Here is a 22,410-nt window from a genome sequence, read left to right on the forward strand (position 1 = left end):
CTCGGTGCGCATGCGCCCTGCTGCCCGTTGCCCCGGGAAAGATGGCGGCCGTTAACCCGGGATGAACAAAAGTGTCGGCGGCGCCTCCCGCGGGACCCGGGAGTTTGGGATTCGGGCTCTGAGGCATGAGCATGTTTTACTAATGAGTTTCCCCGCTCCCCCGGCCCCACAAGACGGTTCCATTTCTTCCCCAGCCCCATTCCCCTCCAGTTGCTTCTCACCTGATATTGATCGAACAGACCGACACCCGGACCGCGCATGCTCCAATCACAGCATTTCCCCCACGCCTGCGCAGTCTCTCCCTATAGTGAGGATCGAGCACTTTCTGACCCGCGGAGAATGATGGGTAATCACTCCACCATTAAATGGCAATTTTGGTAATGATGTTTTGTGATCCGTTTGCGATTGCATCCAATGATCTAGATATACAATTATCATTTTTTCTTCAAAAACTGCACTTAATTAGTTATCTGCCATAGTGCTGTCCTGGATATGATCAACTTTAACCTGGTGTTGTTAAACTCCTTACTATGATCAACAGCAGCAGCTACATTAGAAACTAACCCTATAGTTAAATGTGAGCCCATTCAGGAATTGCTAGCTCAAGTGATTGAATTAATGAATCTTATCTAACACACAACATTAAAGCAGCCTCTCACCAGTCAGAATGCACTGACCATGTAACAAATAGAGTCATAGAGGTTTACAGCATGGAAACAGGCCCTTCGGCCCAACTTGTCCATGCTAGCCTTTTTTTAAACCCCTAAACTAATCCCAATTGCACGCATTTGGCCCGTATCCCTCTATACCCATTGTACCTATGTAACTATCTAAATGCTTTTTAAAAGACAAAATTGTACCCACCTCTACTACTACCTCTAGCAGCTTGTTGCAGACACTCTGACTCTATGTGATGAAAGAGCTCATTTTATTTTCTGTATTAATCAAATTCTGAAGGGAGTAACCAGTCATGAAACAGATGATTGTACAATTGATGAACCTTGATTAAGTTATAAATAATGAATCAATAATCATATTGGAAAGACTGGATTTTCATTCAAAATTCGTTACGTTGAATTATTGCATGTCTCTCTGTGTGAGAAACAGTAATTTCAGACAAACTGTTCTAATAATGAAGGATCCTGGATAAAGGTCCCAAGGAATGGTACATTATAATGTTTAGTTTGATCCAGTGTCATAGAGTCATAGAGGTTTACTGCATGGAAACAGGCCCTTCAGCCCAACTTGTTCATGCCGCCCTTTTTTTTTTAAAACCCCTAAACTAATCCCAATTGCCCACATTTGGCCCATATCCCTCTATACCCATCATACCCATGTAGCTTTCTAAATGCTTTTTAAAAGCTAAAATTGAACCCGTCTCTACTACTACCTCTGGCAGCTTGTTCCAGACACTCACCACCCTCTGGGTGAAAAAATTGCCCCTCTGGACACTTTTGTATTTCTCCCCTCTCACCTTAAATAGTGGATAGCGAAGTACTTGAAAGTCAAGAGATTTTAGCTCTTTTGTATTCTTGTCTGATGTACTGAGGTTGGGTGGCCACTGTGCCTAAGAACTAATTGGATTAACCCGAGCAGCAGCTTGAGGTAATTATTCACTGAGGAAAAGCTTGACTCTGACACAGGGCGCTGGCCACTCAGGGGTGAAAAGCCAGGGCTCTGTAATGATTTGTGGCTGGCTGATTACTGAAGACACTCACTCGAGGCAAGAATCACATGTACATCTCAGCAAGTGGGACTGTATCTGAGACAAGAGTCTTGAGAGGGGAGCACTGTGATGGATCAATACCTCGATAAAGTTGCAAAAATCATTGTCTGATTTGATTTGATTTATTATTGTCACATGTATTAGCATACAGTGAAAAGTATTGTTTCTTGTGTGCTATACAAAGAGTACCATACATAGAGAAGGAGAGGATGCAGAATGTAGTGTTGCAGTCATAAGAGTTAGAATAAAGTTTTAGAAGCATCGAACGAGTAGAAGATAGAATTAGAGGGTATGCTGGGCACAGCTTGCAAGAAGTCGCCACACTCCAGCACCATCTTGGAAGTTTTCCTGAATTGATATGCAAATCTCTTTCCTTTAATAATAATTTTAATGTTAATTTAATGTTGTAAAATTTATTATCCAAAGAATCCTGTCCTGCCTTAATTAAGTCTTGTTTGAACAGACATTTTCTTTTCATGGGGTGTGGGTGTCACTGGCTGGACCAGTATTTTTATTGCCTATTCCTAATTGCCCTTGAGGTGGTGGTGAGCTGCCCTTCCTGAACCGCTGCAGTCCCTGTGGTTTGAGGGACACTCGCAGTGCTGTTAGGGAAGGAATTTACCAAGTCATTCGCAGATTGGGGCGGCTGAGGTTAGTTGTGTTACTGATAAGAAAATCAGAATACAATCAGATAACACAGGTGGGAAAGACAAAAAATCTACTCTGATGTGTTTTAATCAAGCTGATTTCACATTTATCCAGAATATTACACGACAGCCCAGTTCGAGGAGTTATTAACATCAGCAGAAACAAACTCCAACTGTCAGAACTGAAATATAGAAAATTCACTGAACAGCAGGAGGCCATTCAGCCCATCAGGTCTGTGCTGGCTGGAAAAGTACTGTCCAGTTTCACCCTACTTTCCAGCTCTTGATCTGTCCCTCTGTGTGTTACAGAATCTCAGCTGTGTATCTGAGTTCCTGTTTAATGTGATGAGGGTTTCTGCCTCTCCCGTCCTTTCAGGCAGTGAGTTCCAGATCCCCATCACTCTCCGGGTGAAATGATTCCTCCACGAACCCTCCTAATCCTTCAATCCTTTATTCACTAGATTTGAAAATTGAACAGATTGTAATTATATTAAAAAATCGCCAACTGGCTTCAGCTTTCTGCCACACTGCTTTACTAGACATATACTTTTATAACTGATTAATCTGGTAACCAGAACAGAGCTCAGTACTCCAGCTTGCTCTAACTAGCATTTTATAAATATAAACAAACTATGCTGGATAACCTCAGCAGGTCTGGCAGCATCTGTGGGGAGAAACAGAGTTAATCTTTTGGATCTAAATGATCCTTCTGCAGAACGTTTTATGAAGCATTTTATAAACATAGAAAATAGGTGGAGTCGGCTATTCGGCCCTTCGAGCCTTCACCACCATTCAATATGATCATGGCAGATCATGCACTTTCAGTATCACAGTCCCACTTTCTCTCCATACCCCTTGTGGTCCCTTTAGTCACAAGAGTCACATCCAGCTCCCTCTTGAACATATTTAATGAACTGGCCCCAACAGCTTTCTGTGGTAGAGACTTCCACAGGTTCACAACAAGAAGTTCTTCCTCATCTCAGTCTAAGATTGTAACCCCTAGTTCTGGACTTCCCCAACATTGGGAACATGTTGGGACAGCATCGAGCCTGTCCAGTCCCATCAGGATTTTAAATGTTTCTCTGAGATCCCCTCTCATTCTAAATTCCAGTGAGTAAAAGCCCAGTCGATCCAGTCTCTCTTCATATGTCAGTCCTGCCATTCCAGGAATCAGTCTGGTGAACCTTAGCTGGACTCCCTCAATAGCAAGAATGTCCTTCCTCAGACTAGGAGACCAAAAATGCACACAATACTCAAGGTGTGGCTTTACCAAGGCCCTGTACAACTGAGCAAAACCTCTTTACTCCCACACTCAAATCCTCTTGCTATGAAGGCCAGCATGCCATTAGCTTTCCTCACTGCCTGCTGTACCTGCATGCCAACCTTCAGCAACTGTCCCACCATGACACCCAGGTCACGATGCACTTCCCCTTTTCCTAAACTGCCACCATTCAGATAATAATCTTTCTTCCTGTTTTTGCCACCAAAGTTGATAACCTCACATTTGTCCACATTATATTGCATTTGCCAAGTATCTGCCCACTCAGCCTGTCCAAGCCACCCTGTAGCCTCTCAGGATCCTCCTCACAGCACACACTGCCACCCAGCTTAGTGTCGGCTGAAAATTGGAGATATTGCATTCAATTCCTTCATCCAAATCATTAATGTATATTATGAACAGCTGGGGTTGCAGCACTGAACCTGCCGCACCCACTAGTCACTGCTTCCCACTCTGAAAAGGATCCATTGACTCCCACTCTCTGCTTCAGTTTGAGCATAATCTCCCTCCTCTTATACACTAGGCTTGGGCCAAATGTCGTCTTGACCACCTGATTGAGAAACGTATCAGCCTTGATTGAATGGCAGAGCAGACTCAATGGGCTGAATGGCCTAATTCTGCTCCTACATCTTCCGGTCTTATGATCTACCTGTCCAGCCTCCTTCACGGATGCCTGGATGTTGGCTCCAGGTTCTCTCTGATCCTCTATAATTCTCAGCATCATCCCTTTACTGTTCATTCCCTTGTCTTGTCTAATGTCCCAAATTCATTCTCTCTCACTGCTCCAGATCGAATTCCATGTGCCATTTTTCTGCCCATCTGACCAGCCCACTGATATCTTCCTGCAGTCCACGGCTTTCTTCTGGATTGTTAAACACAAATACAATTGTTGTATCATCTGCAAACTGAATCATGACCCTTACATTTAAGTCTAAGTCATTGATATATACCACAAAACTGTGGAACCTCACTGGTAACCAGACACTATGCAGTCCTGGGTGTGATTAACAGCAGCAATAACAGCAGAATCCAACCCCTGCTGTCGCCTGTGAACTTGCTGGTGTTTCAGCAGGTTGTTTGACTGAGCGAATCCCTTCCCACACATGGAGCAGTTGAACGTCCTTTCCCCAGTGTGAACTCGCTGGTGTTTCAGCAGATTCTGTTTACTTTTAAATCTCTTCTCACAATCAGAACATTCAAAAGGTCTCTGATCAGTGTGAACAAGTTGGTGTGTAGTCAGGTGGGATGACTGAGTGAATCTCTTGCCGCACAGGAGGCAAGTGTAAGGTCTCTCTCCAGTGTGAACTCGCCGGTGTATCAGAAGGTCGAATGTATCAATGAATTCCTGACAACACACAGGGCAGGTTAACGGCCTCTCCCCAGTGTGAACTCGATGGTGTCTCAGAAGGTGGGCTAACCGAGTGAATCCCTTCCCACAGAGAGAGCAGGTGAACGGCCTCTCCCCAGTGTGAGTGTGCTGGTGTTTCAGAATGTTTTCTCACATTCAGAACAATTGAAAGGTCTCTGATCAGTGTGAACAAATCGATGTTTCAGGAGCTGGGATGAACAAGTGAATCCCTTCCCACACACGGAGCAGATGAATGGCCTCTCCCCAGTGTGAGTGCGTTGGTGAATCAGTAAATCCTTTTTACTTTTAAAGTTCTTCTCGCAGTCAGAACATTTAAATGGTCTCTGATCAATGTGAACACTTTGGTGTGTCAGGAGGTGGGATGACTGAGTGAATCCCTTACCACACACTTTGCAGATGAATGGCCTCTCCCCAGTGTGAGTGTGTTGGTGAATCATCAAATCCTTTTTACTTTTAAAGCTCTTCCCACACTCACAACATTGAAACGGTCTCTGATCAGAGTGAACCTGGTGGTGAGTCCGGAGGTTTGATAAAGCATTAAATCCCTTCCCACATTGAAGACAGGTGAATGGCCTCTCACCAGTATGGACATGCTGGTGTGTGTACAGGCTGGATGACTGAGTAAATCCCTTCCCACACACAGAGCAGGTGAATGGCCTCTCCCCAGTGTGAATACGTCGATGGGTTTCCAACTCAGATGGGTAATTGAATCCCGTCCCACAGTCCGCACATTTCCACGGTTTCTCCATGATTATTGACAGGCTATCGGGTGTAGGCGGGATGCAGATTTGAGCTCACTATCAGATCAGCCATGATGTTATTAAATGGCGGAACTGGCCTGTGGGGCCGAATGGCCTATTGCTGCTCCTTGTTCACATGGTGCAGGTGTCCTCCTGTCTCTCCAGGTTATATAATCAGTTGAAACCAGGTCCACACACAGAACACGAGTACGGTGTCTACCTGATGTAAATGTGCTATTTCTTTTCACGCTGTGTGACTGGTTAAAGCTCTGTTCCAGCTGACTGTGGAAAAATAACTGAGATGTCTGTGTCTCGGGGCTTTTCCAGTCACACTGATGTTGAATAATTCCACATTCATAGGCCTTTGATATTCAGATCCTGAAGAACCATGTGACACTGTCAGATCCCGAGACCTTTGGTTTGAATCGCCCGTCTGCAGATATTCTGGAAAAGGAGTTTACATTGAATTACTTTGAATATACAAGACACAAACAAGCCATTCAGTTTAATTCTTTATACTTGACACATCTTCTCCTGTCCCACAGACCTCATCTCAGCCTTTCAGTTGATTTTTCTATTTCTTTTTCTCTTGTGTGTTTCTCCCATTTCCTTTTGAAACAATCTCAGCACTTTCCTCAACTCATTTCTATGGTAATTCTAAACCTGTGAGTGAAGAAATTTGTCCGTATTGCTTCTTGGATTTATTGGTAACTATCTTGTATTTATGACTCTGTTTATTGATCGTTCCTTCTTTTAGACTCTGTCACAAGTGGAACATTCTCTCCACATTTCCCCTGTCCAAGCCACTAATAATTTGAAAGACTTTTATCAGGTCACTGCTCGATAGGAAAAAACTTCAATCCATTTAATCTTTCCTGAAAGCTATAATCTCTGTTTACAAAAATCATCACAGTCAATGCAGAACAGAAATCACAGAGAGACAAACATTTCTCTTGGGGTTGAGTTCTCTGTGTAAATCGTCAACTTGTAACAATGTGTAAAAGCAGTTTTCAAACATCTCAGTGTCAGTCCACAATAGAAATGCTGAACAGACAATTCTCTTTCCTCCACTCTCAGTTTTCTCCCTCCCTCTCCTCTGTCTGGGTTCAGTTCTCCAGCTCCTGTCTGCAGACTGACAATAAAACCAATGGGTCTTACTGGGGGTGTTGGGTCCTCCAGCGGGTGTTTGTGAATCCTCCCCGCCCACCTCCCAGGGTTTCCTTCCTTCCCAGAGATCAGAGTCCTCATTGATTTGAGGCCAAAGTGTAACCTCTTATTTATTGTCCCCCTCCCCCATCCTCTGATGTGAACCATCCTCCAGTGGCTGAGCCAGGATGGGGCCGTTAACCTGGGCCTGTTCCCGGGAGGGAGGGAGGGAGAAGCCCCGCAGCTGCAAACCAGGGAGCTGACAATGATTCTGAAGGGTTTGCGGATCCACAAAGTGTTTCCAAATCCTCCCAGATGTCCAGCCGCCTGCGGTAAAGCCAGGGCCTGTTTCCTGGGCCAGAAGTTGGTGCTGTTTCCAGTGCAGCCGTGGTTTCCATTCCTACCCTGTGCTCATAATCTCCGTAAGAAGTTTAACAACACCAGGTTAAAGTCCAACAGGTTTATTTGGTGGCTTTTGCTACCAAATAAACCTGTTGGACTTTAACCTGGTGCTGTTAAACATCTTACTGTGTTTACCCCAGTCCAACGCCGGCATCTCCACATCATAATCTCCCCCAGAACCCTCCCCAATACCATGATTGACACTGAGCATGCTCAGAGCGCACACCCACACCACCTGATGTGGAGATGCCGGTGTTGGACTGGGTGAGTCACCTGATGAAGGGGCGGAGCTCCGAAAGCTCCTGATTCCAAATAAATCTGTTAGATGTGAACCTGGTGTTGTGACTTCTTACTGTGCTCACCACACCTGCGCAGTGCGTTCCCAGGCTCCCCAGCGCCTTATCATCTTTGCGCATGCTCTAGTCCCAGCCTGGGCCCGCCCCTCATTTAGTCTCATTGGCTGGAGGACCAGCCGCTCCCGCTCGCTCCTCCAGCCCCGCCCCTCATTCACTCCGATTGGATGGAGGACCAGCCACTCCCGCTCGGTCCTCCAGCCGCGCCCCCTCTTCCTATTGGTCCGGAGCTGCCGTCAATCAGTGCCCGGGCATTGTGATGTGGAGCATGCGCAGTGTCATTGCTGTCCTTGTTTGTCCCGGAGAAGCGGAGTCAGCGTTAGGCGGTGGCTGGGAGGATTTGGAAACACTTTGTGGATCCGCAGGCGGGAAGGAGCTCGAGCCGGCGGGTTTTCAATGGAAATTTTAAATGGCGCGGATCCAGAGCCCGAAAGAAAACCGGAAACAGAAATGGATCCGGGCGGTGAGGCTTCATAAACACCCGGTGTCGGTCAGGTGCCGGATCTCGGGCATGGGTGACACAATGGTTAGCACTGCTGCTTCACAGCGCCAGGGACCCGGGTTCAATTCCCAGCCTGGGTCACTGTATGTGCGGAGTCTGCACATTCTCCCCGTGTCTGCGTGGGTTTCCTCCGGGTGCTCCGGTTTCCTCCCACAGTCTGAAAGATGTGCTGGTTCGGGTGCATTGACCGTGCTAAATTCTCCCTCAGTGTTACCCGAACAGGTGCTGGAGTGTGGTGACTCGGGGATTCTCACAGTAACTTCATTGCAGTGTTAATGTAAACCTACTTGTGGCACTAATAATTAAACTTTAATCCCTCAATTTACAAGACAAAATCCTCAGACGTTAACATCTGCCATCTTTATTAAGGGCAAAACCAAATGGATAACCCTCAGCAGAGAAAAACATCAGAGATAGTGTTTATTGTGAAAACAGTGGGTTGTTGTAAAACAGGAGGTCAGAATTATAGCCAACAACAACTTCTATTTATAACATCATAAATCATCCCAGTGCACTTCACACAGGCGGCACAGTGGTTAGCACTGCTGCCTCACAGCGCCAGGATTCGATTCCCGGCTTGGGTCACTGTGTGGAGTTTGTACATTCTCCCCCGTGTGTGCGTGGGTTTCCTTCGGGTACCATGTTTCCTCCCACAGTCGGAAAGATGTGCTGCTTAGGTGCATTCACCCAAACAGGTGCTGGAGTGTGACGACTTGGGGAATTTCACAGTAATTTCATTGCAGTGTTAATGTAAGTCTTACTTGTGACTGATAAATAAACTTTGAGGAACATTATAAAACAAAGTGAGATTCCCAGATTCATCAGGAGATATTAGGACAGATGACCAAAAGCTTGGACAAAGAGGTGAGTTTTAAAGAGAGGCTTAAAGGAGGAAAGTGAGGTAGAGACAGAGGTGGGAATTCAGATCCTGGGGCTGAAGAACTGAAGACACACCACCAGTAGTGGAGCAATTACAGTAGGGAATGTACAAGAGCAGCACTGATATCTCAGATGTTTGTGGGAAGATTACAGAGATCGGGAGGGCTGAAGCCATGGAACGATTTGAAAACAAAGATGAGAATTTTACAATCAAGGTGTTGCATGACTGGGAGCCAAGGCAAGTCACGGAGGACAGGGGTGATCAGGGACTTGCTGTTAATTAGGAAAGGGTTGGCAGACTTTTGGATGACTTCACGTTCCCATGTGTAAAATGTGGGAGGCCTGGAAGAGTGCGATGGAACAGTTGAGTTTGGAGGTAACAATGGCCTGAATGAAGGTTTGAGTAGCAGATGCACTGAGGCAGAGTTGAGGGCATGTGATAGAATAGAATAGAATAGAAACCCTACAGTGCAGAAGGAGGCCATTCAGCCCATCGAGTCTGCACCGACCACAATCCCACCCAGGCCCTACCCCCACATATTTTACCCGCTAATCCCTCTAACCTACACATCCCAGGACTCTAAGGGGCAATTTTTTAACCTGGCCAATCAACCTAACCCGCACATCTTTGGACTGTGGGAGGAAACCGGAGCACCCGGAGGAAACCCACGCAGACACGAGGAGAATGTGCAAACTCCACACAGACAGTGACCCGAGCCGGGAATCGAACCCGGGACCCTGGAGCTGTGAAGCAGCAGTGCTAACCACTGTGCTACCGTGCCGATGTTACCGAGGTGGAAATAGGCAGTCCCAGAAACTTGGGATCAAATGGGACACCAAGTTATGAACAAACTGGCTTAATTTCAGACATTTTCCAGGAAGAGGGATTGAGTGGATTGCAAAGGAACAAGACTTGGAAGGGGGACCAAAAACAATGGCTTCAGTATTCTTGATATTTAATTGAGGTTAATTAGTCAGCAGGAAGAGAACCAGAAAGCAGAATAGGCCCCGAGACTGAAACCAGGTTTAACTTAGTTAGAGAGGGAGGTTTAGAGAAACCCCCTTCACAATTTCTCATCAAATCTCTAAACAGTCAGTTCTGGACACAAAGTTAATATCTGCTATTCTGACTGATCGGGTCGGGGTGATTCAGATTAATGTTTTCTCATGTGTTATGAATGAAGTGAATCATCGAAAATACTATCTCTAGTTGTACACATTTTTTAAAAGGATACTGAAATGATTATCTGTTAATTTATTTGGATTTCAGTTCAGGGAGGAGGGAGAATGTGTGGGATGGGGATCTGCAACTTTGGGGGTTCGAGAGGAAAAAATTCCAGAGAAACTAGAATTGTCTGTTGAGAATTTCTATCCTGGGCTGTCAGTGATGACTTTTATTGACGGTTTTTACAGCTATTAGAAGTTGAGGATTGCAGTCGGGAATCTCAAACCAGACATCACATCAAGATCTGACAGAATCACTCGATTCATTAGGACCTGGATATCATCGTACTTGGAAAGTGGAAGGAGAAATGTTTGTTTGTTTTGTCTATGGGAAAAGATTTCAAACATCAGTGTGACTGGAAAAGCACCGAGACACACGCACACCCGAGTGAGAGTGTTCCAGTGAACTGACTGTGGAAAGAGCTTTAACCAGTTACACAGCCTGAAAATACATCACCATTCACAGTGAGTAGAAACTGTACACATGTTGTGTGTGCGGACGAGGCTTCAACTGATCATCAACCTGGAGAGACATGATGACACCGACACCACGGAGAAACCGTGGATATGTGGGGACTGTGGGAAAGCATTCACTTGTCCATCCAAACTGGAAACACATCGACGCACCCACACTGGGGAGAGACTCTTCACCTGCTCCATATGTGGGAAGGATTTCACTCAGTCATCCAACCTAGCATTACATCAGCGTGTTCATACTGGGGAGAGTCCGTTCAGCTGCTCTGTGTGTGGGAAAAGGTTCATTCAGTCATACAATTTGGCATTACACCAGCGAGTTCACACTGGGGAGAGGCCAGTCACCTGCTCCGACTGTGGGAAGGGATTCACTCGGTCATCCCACCTATTGACACACCAGCTTATTCACACTCGGGAGAGACCTTTTAAATGCTCTGACTGTGAGAAGTGCTATAAAAGTTCTAGTGAACTGATGTCCCATCAACGTGTTCACACTGACGAGAGACCATTCAGGTGCTCTCACTGTGAGGCTGGGTTCAGGCAATCATGTAGCCTCATTGTCCATCAGCGAGTTCACACTGGGGAGAGGCCATTCACCTGCTCCGAATGTGGGAAGGGATTCACTCAGTCCTTCAACCTGCTGAGACACCAGCGAGTTCACACCGGGGAGAGGCCGTTCACCTGCTCTGAATGTGGGCAGGGGTTCACTCGGTCCTCCAGCCTGCTGAGACACCAGTGAGTTCACACCGGAGAAAGGCTCTGAGTGGGGGAATGGATTCACTGATTCATCCAACCTGCTTAAACACCAAAGAATTCACAAGTAACACAGTGATTGGAATCTGCTGTTAATCCTGTCCATGACTGTAATATGTTCATTGGGTTTGTTTTTGTTGATGTTAATGAACTCTAGCCAGTTGTACTGTTTAACATTCTGAATAAAAGTCAAATAAATTATCTTTGTGTTCAATGCCACGTTGAATCTTTTTAATATCATCAACACAATTGAATTCCTTTTGTGGTGCTCTCCCGTTGATCTTCCTCTATCTTCACCTCCCCACAAGTGCTCATGGAGGAGAAACTCATGATCTTCTTTGTCACTAGGATTGGGACAATCCAATCAGCTGCCTCTGCTGCTTCCCTCCTTCCCCTAACCCACTGAACCAAACCTCCTCTAACGCTCCCTTTTGTCTGCGCTCTGAACTCTGATCTTTCTGCAGTTTCTCTCCCACCTCCCCTCGTGTCCTCTTAGAGCTCATCTTGTCCATGAGTCCCATCTCCTGATCCTTCAGTCCTATTCCCACTGAACTACTGACAGCACGACTTCTCCATAATAGCTGCTATTGTTAATAGCTCCCTCCTTCAAATCCAATATCATCATCCACTTCTCTCCAAAATATCCTTGACACATGCCCTTGTAAACTACCATTCAATCTCCCCTTCCTCATATTGTGAATTGTTGTACCTTTCTCACAGGTGTATAGAAAAGTTTATTTTGTTTGTTCAGTATCTGTGGAATTTTGTGCCTTTATTCACTTGTGAAGTATCTTGAATATCCACCTTTATCTATTTTATACAAACTTATCCAAATCTAAAAGCAGTTTAGTGGGAATTGGGTGAACAGAACAGAAGGTGGGTCTCCTGGACACGATGAGCTGCTGAGAGGAGATGGAATGTTACAATCCCAGCTGATGTTACTATTGGACAGGACGGTCCAAGAATAAAACCCTGGCTCAAGTGACCATAACTTTTACCTTTTTGTTTTAGAAATGTGGATGAACAGAGTCACTGGACGGCCAATTAGCTTTTAACAAAACATCTATTAAACATGAAAAGATTGACAATAACTGAAGACCTTTTCATCCCACCCTCCTCCTGCTGCAGCGAACACAGTGAGGGAGCTCCCTCTTATGGTGCTGTGAGATAATTGGTCTCTACCTGGGAGATCACTGAATTCTCAGATGACGAAAGGATCTTATTGGAGAATTGTGCTGCCGTAATTTTCTTGTTGCTATTATTTTTCATTTTAATATACTTTAATACAGATGGACCCATTCACAAATCGATAACAATCTCAGAAACAGCAACAGGCAAACTCGCAGACACACAGACACATTGACAGACACTGGGAAACTCACAAACATATCTCCAGATATACATAATCTCAGACAAACATCTACAGGCAAACTGGCAGACAAACACATTCACAGACATGCAGACGAAAAAATATTCAGACTTACACAAACAAATGCACAGACATACACATTATCACACACACTCTCACAAACACGGAGACTGAGACCATGAAGGGTTGATGTTAATCTCATTCTAATATCCACCTGCTGGACACTAAAATAATAACAGAAGCAAATCTGAGGCTCAGTGTGTGGGTTTTACTATGAAATGAGATAATGTATAAATATATCCCCTATTGCTCAGGGTGGGAGTGGAATTGATGATTTATCTGCTGTCTGTGATTGCCTTGAACAAAGAACAAAGAACAGTACAGCACAGGAAACAGGCCCTTCGGCCCTCCAAGCCTGTGCCGCTCCTTGGTCCAACGAGACCAATCGTTTGTATCCCTCCATTCCCAGGCTGCTCATGTGACTATCCAGGTAAGTCTTAAACGATGTCAGCGTGCCGGCCTCCACCACCCTACTTGGCAGCACATTCCAGGCCCCCACCACCCTCTGTGTAAAAAACGTCCCTCTGATGTCTGAGTTATACTTCGCCCCTCTCAGCTTGAGCCCGTGACCCCTCGTGATCGTCACCTCCGACCTGGGAAAAAGCTTCCCACTGTTCACCCTATCTATACCCTTCATAATCTTGTATACCTCTATTAGGTCTCCCCTCATTCTCCGTCTTTCCAAGGAGAACAACCCCAGTCTACCCAATCTCTCCTCATAGCTAAGACCCTCCATACCAGGCAACATCCTGGTAAACCTTCTCTGCACTCTCTCCAATGCCTTCACGTCCTTCTGGTAGTGCGGCGACCAGAACTGGACACAGTACTCCAAATGTGGCCTAACCAGCGTTCTATACAGCTGCATCATCAGACTCCAGCTTTTATACTCTATACCCCGTCCTATAAAGGCAAGCATACCATATGCCTTCTTCACCACCTTCTCCACCTGTGTTGCCACCTTCAAGGATTTGTGGACTTGCACACCTAGGTCCCTCTGTGTTTCTATACTCCTGTTGACTCTGCCATTTATTGTATAACTCCTCCCTACATTATTTCTTCCAAAATGCATCACTTCGCATTTATCCGGATTAAATTCCATCTGCCACCTCTCCGCCCAATTTTCCAGCCTATCTATATCCTGCTGTATTGCCCGACAATGCTCTTCGCTATCCGCAAGTCCAGCCATCTTCGTGTCATCCGCAAACTTGCTGATCACACCAGTTACACCTTCTTCCAAATGATTTATGTATATCACAAATAGCAGAGGTCCCAGTACAGAGCCCTGCGGAACACCACTGGTCACAGACCTCCAGCCGGAAAAAGACCCTTCGACCACTACCCTCTGTCTCCTATGGCCAAGCCAGTTCTCCACCCATCTAGCCACTTCTCCTTGTATCCCATGAGCCTTAACCTTCTTAACCAACCTGCCATGTGGGACTTTGTCAAATGCCTTATTGAAATCCATATAGACAACATCCACGGCCCTTCCTTCATCAACCGTTTTTGTCACTTCCTCAACAAACTCCACCAAATTTGTAAGGCACGACCTCCCTCTTACAAAACCATGCTGTCTGTCACTAATGAGATTGTTCCGTTCTAAATGCCAAATAACAAATATTAAATTGTAGAGATTATAAAGTTTGAATTGTAATATCTAATGGTGTAAAGTATCTGGGAGCAGAGTGGGTGTGATGAAGGCTGGAATACAGACTGGGGGAATGAAGATGAAACTGCTGTGCAGAGTGAGTGGTTCTTGTTTTAGGGAGGGATGGGAGGAGGGATAGAGAGAGAGAGAGGAAGTGTGAGGTGGATTGTGGGAGAGATGGATGGATGGGGCTGAATGTGAGAAGCTGAAGTTTACATTTGAAGAGGTTACCAGTGTCTCTGAGCAGCTGAACTGGGGAAGCTTTCGGCCAGACTGTGCTGCTGCTGCTGCAGTTTCCCCTCCTGCCCACGAAGGATCGCTGTAACTCTACCGGCCATTGCTGTTCCCACTGTCAACTCTTGCCCGCTCCAGCCCGCCCGCAGCTCATACAGGAACTCACTGACCAGGAGCGGAGTGGAATTGGAGATGATCAATGATTCCAAAATGAAACTGGATGGATGATTGAAATTGATTTGAAGGAAATCAAATTGCAGGGGAATTGGAATCTAGAAGGGGAATAGGATTGACAGGATTGCTCTACAGAGAGTAATCATGGACTCGAGTTGCCAACCCGACCTCTAACTATTGTAGAACACGCTGTAGGAATGAAAGAAAACAGATGCTCACAGGGTTGTAAAAGGATAGAACTGAGTCTAAAACACCAATATGTTTTCATGGTCGTACATTTAAAATCAGATTATTGGAGATTAAAACTAAACCAATGGCATTGCTAAAGATGGCTGGTGTTTCTCCTGCGAAGGTTGCAGCAAAGGAGGGAGCTTGTCAGAAATCAGTACCTTCTAATGTATTTATGATGGGTGAAAATAGAGACATGAGGGATTATGAAGGAATTGTAAATTCCACCTTGTCCTATACAGTAAATAACACATTTTTCTTCTCTTTAGTTCTGAAAGAGTCACACAGATTTGAAACATTATCTCTATTTTCTTCCTACAGTTGTTGCCAAACCTGCAGTTTTTCCAGCATTCTCTGTTTTTGTTTCAGAATCCTTCATCCACAGAATTTTGCTTTTATGAAGCATTTATATTTGAAGGGGAAATCACTCCATTTTTGTCCAAGAGCCTAGAAAGATTGTTATCCTGAGAGATACTGCCTCAGTTCAGGGTTTATTGGGAAAAGATTTAGACTTTTCCAAAAGTTCTCTGAAACAAAATGTATTGATTTTGGGGCATTGATTGGAAGTGTCTGTCTATCCCATTGTGTAGATTTTTTAAAAAATTCATTTATCAGATGTGTGCATCACTGGCTGCACCAGCATTTATTTCCCATCCCTAATTGCCCTCCGTTTCAGAGGACATCTAAGAGTCAACCACATTGCTGTGGCTCTGGAGTTGCATGTGGACCAGACCAGGTAAGGATGGCAGATTTCCTTCCCTAAAGGACATTACTGAACCAGATGGAGTTTTTCCGATAATCGACAATGGTTTCATGGTCATCAGTAGATTCTTAATTCTACATTTTTTTATTGCATTCAAATTTCACCAGCTGCTGTGATGGGAAGTGTGTGTGACATTCAGGAGAGTGAACTTAAACTACACTTTGGTCATTGATTTGAATTATGTGTCTATCTCATTTGTGTAGAGTTAAAACTACAATTTGGGTATTGATGGAGTCCAGAACTAGGGGTCATAGATTGAGGATAAGGGGTAAAGCTTTTACACCTTTTTGAGGTGAGGAGAAATTTCTTTACCGAGAAGGTGGTGAATGTGTGGAATTCATCATCACAAAATATAGTTGAGGCCAAAATGTTGTCTGATTTCAAGAAGAAATCAGATATAGCTCTTGGGGCTAAAGGGATCAAGGGATATGGGGGGAAGGGGATCAGGATATTGAGTTTGATGATCAGCCATGAGCAAAATGAATGGCGGAGCAGGCTCGAAGGGTTGAATGGCCTACTCCTGCTTCTAGTTTCTATGGTTCTAAATGTGTGTCTATCATTGTGCAGTGTAAATTTAAACTACGCTTTAATAAAGGGGACAGTTATCGGCTTACTGATTAGAGATTTTATAGTGGGGAATTATATAGTCGGTGATATTGTTTTTCATGTTCTGAAACCATGTTCACGGTTCAGAAGATGTTCCTGTGAGTAAAACAATCCCTCATCTATTTGTGCTCCAGTGAAGCAACAAATTTCTTCACTCAGAGGTGCCTCTACTTTCTCAGAAGACAAAGGAAACTTGACATATCAGCTACGACTCTCACCAACGTTTACAGATGCACCATAGAAAGCATTCTTTCTGGTTGTATCACAGCTTGGTATGGCTCCTGCTCTGCCCAAGACCGCAAGAACTACAAAGGGGGTTGTGAATGAAACCCAGTCCATCACGCAAACCAGCCTCCCATCCATTGAGTGTCAACACTTCCCGCTGCCTCGGAAAAGCAATCTGCATAATTAAGGACCCCACGCACCCCGGACATTCTCTCTCCCACCTTCTTCTGTCAGAAAAAGATACAAAATTCTGAGGTCCCATACCAACCGACTCAAGAACAGCCTCTTTCCTGCTGCCATCAGACTCTTGAATGGACCTACCTCACACTAAGTTGATCTTTTGCTACACTCTACCTATGACTGTAACACTACATTTTGCACACACTCCTTTCCTTCTCTATGAATGGTATGCCTTGTCTGTATAGTGCACAAGAAACAATACTTTTCACTGTATATTAGTACATGTGACAATAATAAATCAAATCAAACTAACATGAGTAAAGATATTGATATCCACCCTGGTAATGGACAATGCAGAGGCAGGAAAAGTGCTGGAAACATTTCAAGATAAAAGTCCACCACCAGAGGAAATAAGACCTCAAATAGTGAATGACAATTGACACTGAGTAGCTGCTATTGCTGAGACAGAACAAGAAATAACAACAACAGGAGTTCAGAGAAATGGACAAATTATTTTTTTTTTAAATATTTAAACCCCCCCCAATGATTGGAATGAGTAGTTTGTGAGTGATGAGGAAGATTCAAAATGTTAGAAAACAAAATGAAAGTCCAGAATGAAGAAGCTTCGACATCGCTGGAAAGAAATTAAATAAAACTCAATCTGAATTAGATCAGGAGAAACTCCAGGATTATGAAATGTTCAAAGAACAAACAGGAGCAGCAAACCATTTTGCTTAAACATCAGAAGTATTTGAATGACATTCTGGAAATGGTGAAGAAAATTTGGACCAATGACCTACAGCAGATTAGCGTGTGGAATGAGAACAAAAGTCTGAGCATTTATAGACAGGGGCTGGTAAATGAAAGTTTTACCTTGGAGAATAACTGGAGCTGAGGAGAATTCTCCCAAGGGACAGTGGTATGTTTATTGTGGTCTAGACAGAAATAAATAACTTCCAGATTGTGCCTTGTGAGAGAATCTGGGCATGTAAAAAGTAAACCTGAACACATCACACACAGTTATAAATAATAGTGTTAAATTAAAAGAATTAAAACAAAATAGTATTATGTACAATAAAGTTCATTTTGGTAAAAAGAATTGTGTAGCTTTGTTGGTTTAAAGAAGGTATTCAGCTTTCTTTAATGAGGAAGTGACAATGCCAAGGCCGGACCTTGTTTCCTCCTTGGTCGAAATGTAACCCCTGTCCACATCTCCACTTCATTCTTCCACTGGTCTTATGGTTCAGACTCCGAGAACATCGGTGGGAAATCAGACCCTGACAATTCCCACTCACTTTCAGCCATCCTCACAAAAGCTGCTGGGATTGTAATCTTCTGCCTGAAATTTTATTTTTCTTGAGTTTCCAACATTCAGCAAGAATTCTGTGACCATCTATTATTCCTGACAGTCTTATGGTGAAGGAAGAAACTGGAGCCAATCTTTACTTGGAATAGATTTATTCAGAGTGAAACATTACAGGTGTATACCTCCTAAAGTAACTCGTTGTTAGTCTCCCTTTCTATGTAGTCGCTCAATTGATGCGATTAACAGCCACAGTCAGAGCATCGAATCACTGTAACTGCCTTGGTGTCTCAGCAGTTTGGATGAACAAGTGAATCCCTGCCCACACACACAGCAGGTGAATGAATCTCTGCGTTATGAAATCGTTGGTGTCTCAGTAAATTGGATAAATCATTGAATCCTTTCTCACACACGGAGCAGGTGAACAATCTCTCCCCATTGTGAACTCGCTGGTGTGTCTGCAGGTGGGATGACTGAGTGAATCCTTTCCCACACTGAGAGCAGGTGAATGGCTTCTCCCCAGTGTGAACTCGTTGGTGTCTCTGCAGGTTGGATGAATCACTGAACCCCTTCCCACAGTCAGAACAGGTGAATGGCTTCTCCCTGGTGTGAACTCTCTGATGTCTCAGCAGATCGTATGACATTCTAAAGCTCTTTGTGCAGTAAGAGCAACTGAACGGTCTCTCCTCAGTGTCCAGCAGCACAGATTGTATGAAGCAACTCCCACAGTCAGAGCATTTAAAATGTGTCTCATTGGTGTGGGTGTCTCGTTGTCCCAGCAGACTGTCAGACTGACTGAATCCCTTCCCACACACGGAGCAGGTGAATGGCGTCTCCCTGGTGTGAATGCGTCGATGTCTCACCAGACTTGATGACTGAGTGAATCCCCTCCCACAGTCAGAGCAGCTGAACGGCCTCTCCCCGGTGTGAATGCGCTGGTGTGTCAGCAGGAGGGATGAGTGAGCGAATCCCTTCCCACAGTCAGAACAGGTGAACAGTCCCTCACTGGTGTGAAAGCTCTCGTGATTCCTCAAAGCAGATGCCCGTGTGAATCCTTTCCCACACTGAGAGCAGGTGAATGGTCTCTCCCCAGTGTGAACTCGCTGGTGTATCAGCAGGTTGGATGAATCACTGAAGCCTTTCCCACATTCAGAGCAGGTAACGGCCTCTCCCCGGTGTGAACTCTCTGGTGTCTGTGCAGGGTGGATGAATCAATGAATCCTTTCCCACACATCGAGCAGGTGAATGGCCTTTCTCCGCTGTGACTGCGTTGATGAGTTTCCAGCTCACAGGGAGCACGGAATCCTTTCCCACAAACCTCACATTTCCACTGTTTCTCCATGCTGCTGGTGTCCTTGTTGTTTCTCCTGGTTTGATGATCAGTTGAAGCCTCGTCCACACACACAACACGTGTACAGCTTCTCTCCACTGTGAACGGTATGATGTTTTTTCATGCTATGCAACTCAGTGTTTTTCCAGTCACATTGACGATTGACATCTTTTCCACAGACAAACATTTCTACTTCCACATTCAAAGGTTGAAGAATAATCGAGTGACTCAAGCCAAGATGTTTGTTTTGAGTTTTGAATCTGCAAATCTTTCCCTTGTAATACCTGTAAAGAGAGTTTACAAAATTAATCAGTCAGTCCGGGATAGAAATTCTGAACAGACAATTCTAGTTTCTAAGGAATATTCTTTCCACCCTCAATCCTCAAAATCTGCTAATCTCCACACCACAGGAGTCTCCCTCTATCCCCACTCTGCTGTACGTAATTCTACACCTTGGAAATTCTGCTGATGGGCAGATCTCTGTTAACTGCTTCCTGTCTTGGACTCAGAGATAGTAAGAAATAGGAACAGAAGCAGGCCATTCACCCCATCAAGCCTGCTCTGTCACTCAGTATGATTAAGGTGAAAGGTGCCCCCCTTGTCTTTCCTTTTCATGACACCTGTGCCCGCATTCAAAGGATTATCATGTCATTTTTGCAAACTCTAGTATGCTGCCACCATGAAACACATCCGCTCACCACCCCAGTCAGCATTCCACAGGGACCTCTCTCTCCATGATACCCTGGTCCACTCCTCCATCACCCTCAACCCCTCATCCCACATTACCTGCCCATGCACTTGCAGTAGGTGCAATACCTTCCCCATTACATCCTCCTTGTCCAACACTCCTAACACTCCTTTCAGGTGAAGCAGCGTTTCACTTGGACCTCCTTCAATTTAGTCTACTGCATTCCAATGCCGTCCCCTCTATGATGGGGAGACTAAACGCAGACTGGGTGACTGCTTTGCGGAACACCTTTGCTCAGTCCACAAGCATGACCTTCACTTTCCAGTCACTTGCCATTTCAACTCAGCATCTTGCTCTCATGCCCACATCGCTGTCCTTGGCCTGTTGCAATGCCCCAGTGTTGCCCAATGCAAACTGGAGGAACAACATCCCATCTTCCGATTAGGTACATTACAGCCTTCTGGACTCAACATTAAGTTCAGCAACTTTAGACTGTGAATATTCCCCTCTATGAATAAACGCCACTGAGGCCCACGCCCTGTGAAATAATAAATAACAAATTCCTGCAATGGGAGATAAACATGTCCCTGGGAGGGGGCGGGGTTGACCTGGAATGCCAGACTCGCACTGCGCATGCGCCATACTTCTCGTTGCCCATAATAAATATGGCCGCCGCGCACGCGCCCTGTTGCATCTAACTCGTTTCAAGATGGCGGCCGTTACCCTTGAACCGCGAATGTGGCCGCTTTCGGCAAACGCGGGACCGGGAGCTTCTTATTCTTTGTTTCGAACCTCTATGAGATGTTTATGAAGCTGCCAACCCACACACCGGCTCTATCGCTCCGCGCTTACCGGCGATTTCCAAATTTATTTCGCTCTGAATCGCAACCCAGCAACCACTTCCAGTATCCGGACTGCGCATGCTGCACATCACAATGCCCGGCAGTGATTGGTGGCAGCTTCGGACCAATAAGAAGAGGGGGCGGGGCTGGTCCTCCAACCAATCGGAGTGAATGAGGGGCGGGGCTGAGCCCGGATCTCCCTCATTGGCTGAAACTCTGCATCATTGTGAAAGCTGCTTTGTGTCAAACTCCAGGGGAAAACTGGACCTTTCTGTTTGTGGCTTCAAACAGATGGAGCCCTGTGGGTGCGGAGCAAACAGATGGAGCCCTGTGGGTGCGGAGCAAACAGATGGAGCCCTGTGGGTGCGGAGCAAACAGATGGAGCCCTGTGGGTGCGGAGCAAACAGATGGAGCCCTGTGGGTGCGGAGCAAACAGATGGAGCCCTGTGGGTGCGGAGCAAACAGATGGAGCCCTGTGAGTGCGGAGCAAACAGATGGAGCCCTGTGGGTGTGGAGCAAACAGATGGAGCCCTGTGGGTGCGGAGCAAACAGATGGAGCCCTGTGGGTGCGGAGCAAACAGATGGAGCCCACAGATGGAGCCCTGTGGGTGCGGAGCAAACAGATGGAGCCCTGTGGGTGCGGAGCAAACAGATGGAGCCCTGTGGGTGCGGAGCAAACACATCAACATTTATCACTGAGATAAAAACAGTAAATGCTGGAAAATCTCAGCAGGACTGACAGCATCTGTGGAGAGAGAATCGAGCCAACGTTTCGAGTCAGGGTGACCCTTTGTCAGAGCTAAGAACAAAAAATGTTAAAGAAGTAAAAAGAGTTTTGTTACTAAATGTGGGAAGATGAGGGAAAAATTCACAAACAATTCAAGGATTTAAAATAACAACAGCAGACAGGGAATCTCATCATTAGAACAAGGACTGATTTCAATAATTTAACTGCAAGAGGGTTAAGACGAGTTAAAGTTTATTTATTCGTCACAAGTAAGGCTTACATTAACACTACAATGAAGTTACTGTGAAATTCCCCTCATTGCCACACTTCAGCACCTGGTCGGGTCAATGCACCGAACCAGCACGTCTTTCAGACTGTGGGCGGAAATTGGAGCACCCGGAGGAAACCCATGCAGACACAGGGAGAAAGTGCAAACTCCACACAAACTGTGATCCAAGCCAGGAATCGAACCCGGGTCCCTGGTGCTGTGAGGCAGCAGTGATAACAACTGTGCCACCGTGCCGCCCATAAAAACAGGTTCG

General features: G+C 45.4%; 3 protein-coding genes across 4 annotated transcripts in view; all 3 read left to right on the forward strand.

Moving 5' to 3' along the window:
* Positions 1–4,232, forward strand: part of LOC144485369 (uncharacterized) — a 98,897-nt gene extending 94,665 nt beyond the window's left edge. Inside the window, 1 exon segment of the mRNA XM_078203565.1 lies at positions 4,176–4,232. Coding sequence (XP_078059691.1) covers positions 4,176–4,232 — 57 coding nt within the window.
* The window catches only part of LOC144485358 (uncharacterized), a 118,859-nt gene that overhangs the window by 74,665 nt on the left and 21,784 nt on the right, over positions 1–22,410 (forward strand). The gene's annotated exons all lie outside the window — the stretch shown is intronic.
* On the forward strand, positions 7,999–11,529 carry LOC144485360 (uncharacterized). 2 transcript variants are annotated; one of them, XM_078203556.1, is made up of 2 exons: positions 7,999–8,125; positions 10,457–11,529. In XM_078203556.1, the coding sequence occupies exon 2, from the start codon at positions 10,752–10,754 to the stop codon at positions 11,478–11,480; it is 729 nt and encodes a 242-aa protein (XP_078059682.1). In that variant the 5' UTR covers positions 7,999–8,125; positions 10,457–10,751; the 3' UTR covers positions 11,481–11,529. The 2 variants fall into 2 exon arrangements, with proteins under 2 accessions (XP_078059682.1, XP_078059683.1); XM_078203557.1 differs by lacking the exon at positions 7,999–8,125 and adding an exon at positions 8,791–9,028.

The sequence above is a fragment of the Mustelus asterias genome, unplaced genomic scaffold (assembly GCF_964213995.1).
Source record: "Mustelus asterias unplaced genomic scaffold, sMusAst1.hap1.1 HAP1_SCAFFOLD_192, whole genome shotgun sequence".
Taxonomy (NCBI): domain Eukaryota; kingdom Metazoa; phylum Chordata; class Chondrichthyes; order Carcharhiniformes; family Triakidae; genus Mustelus; species Mustelus asterias.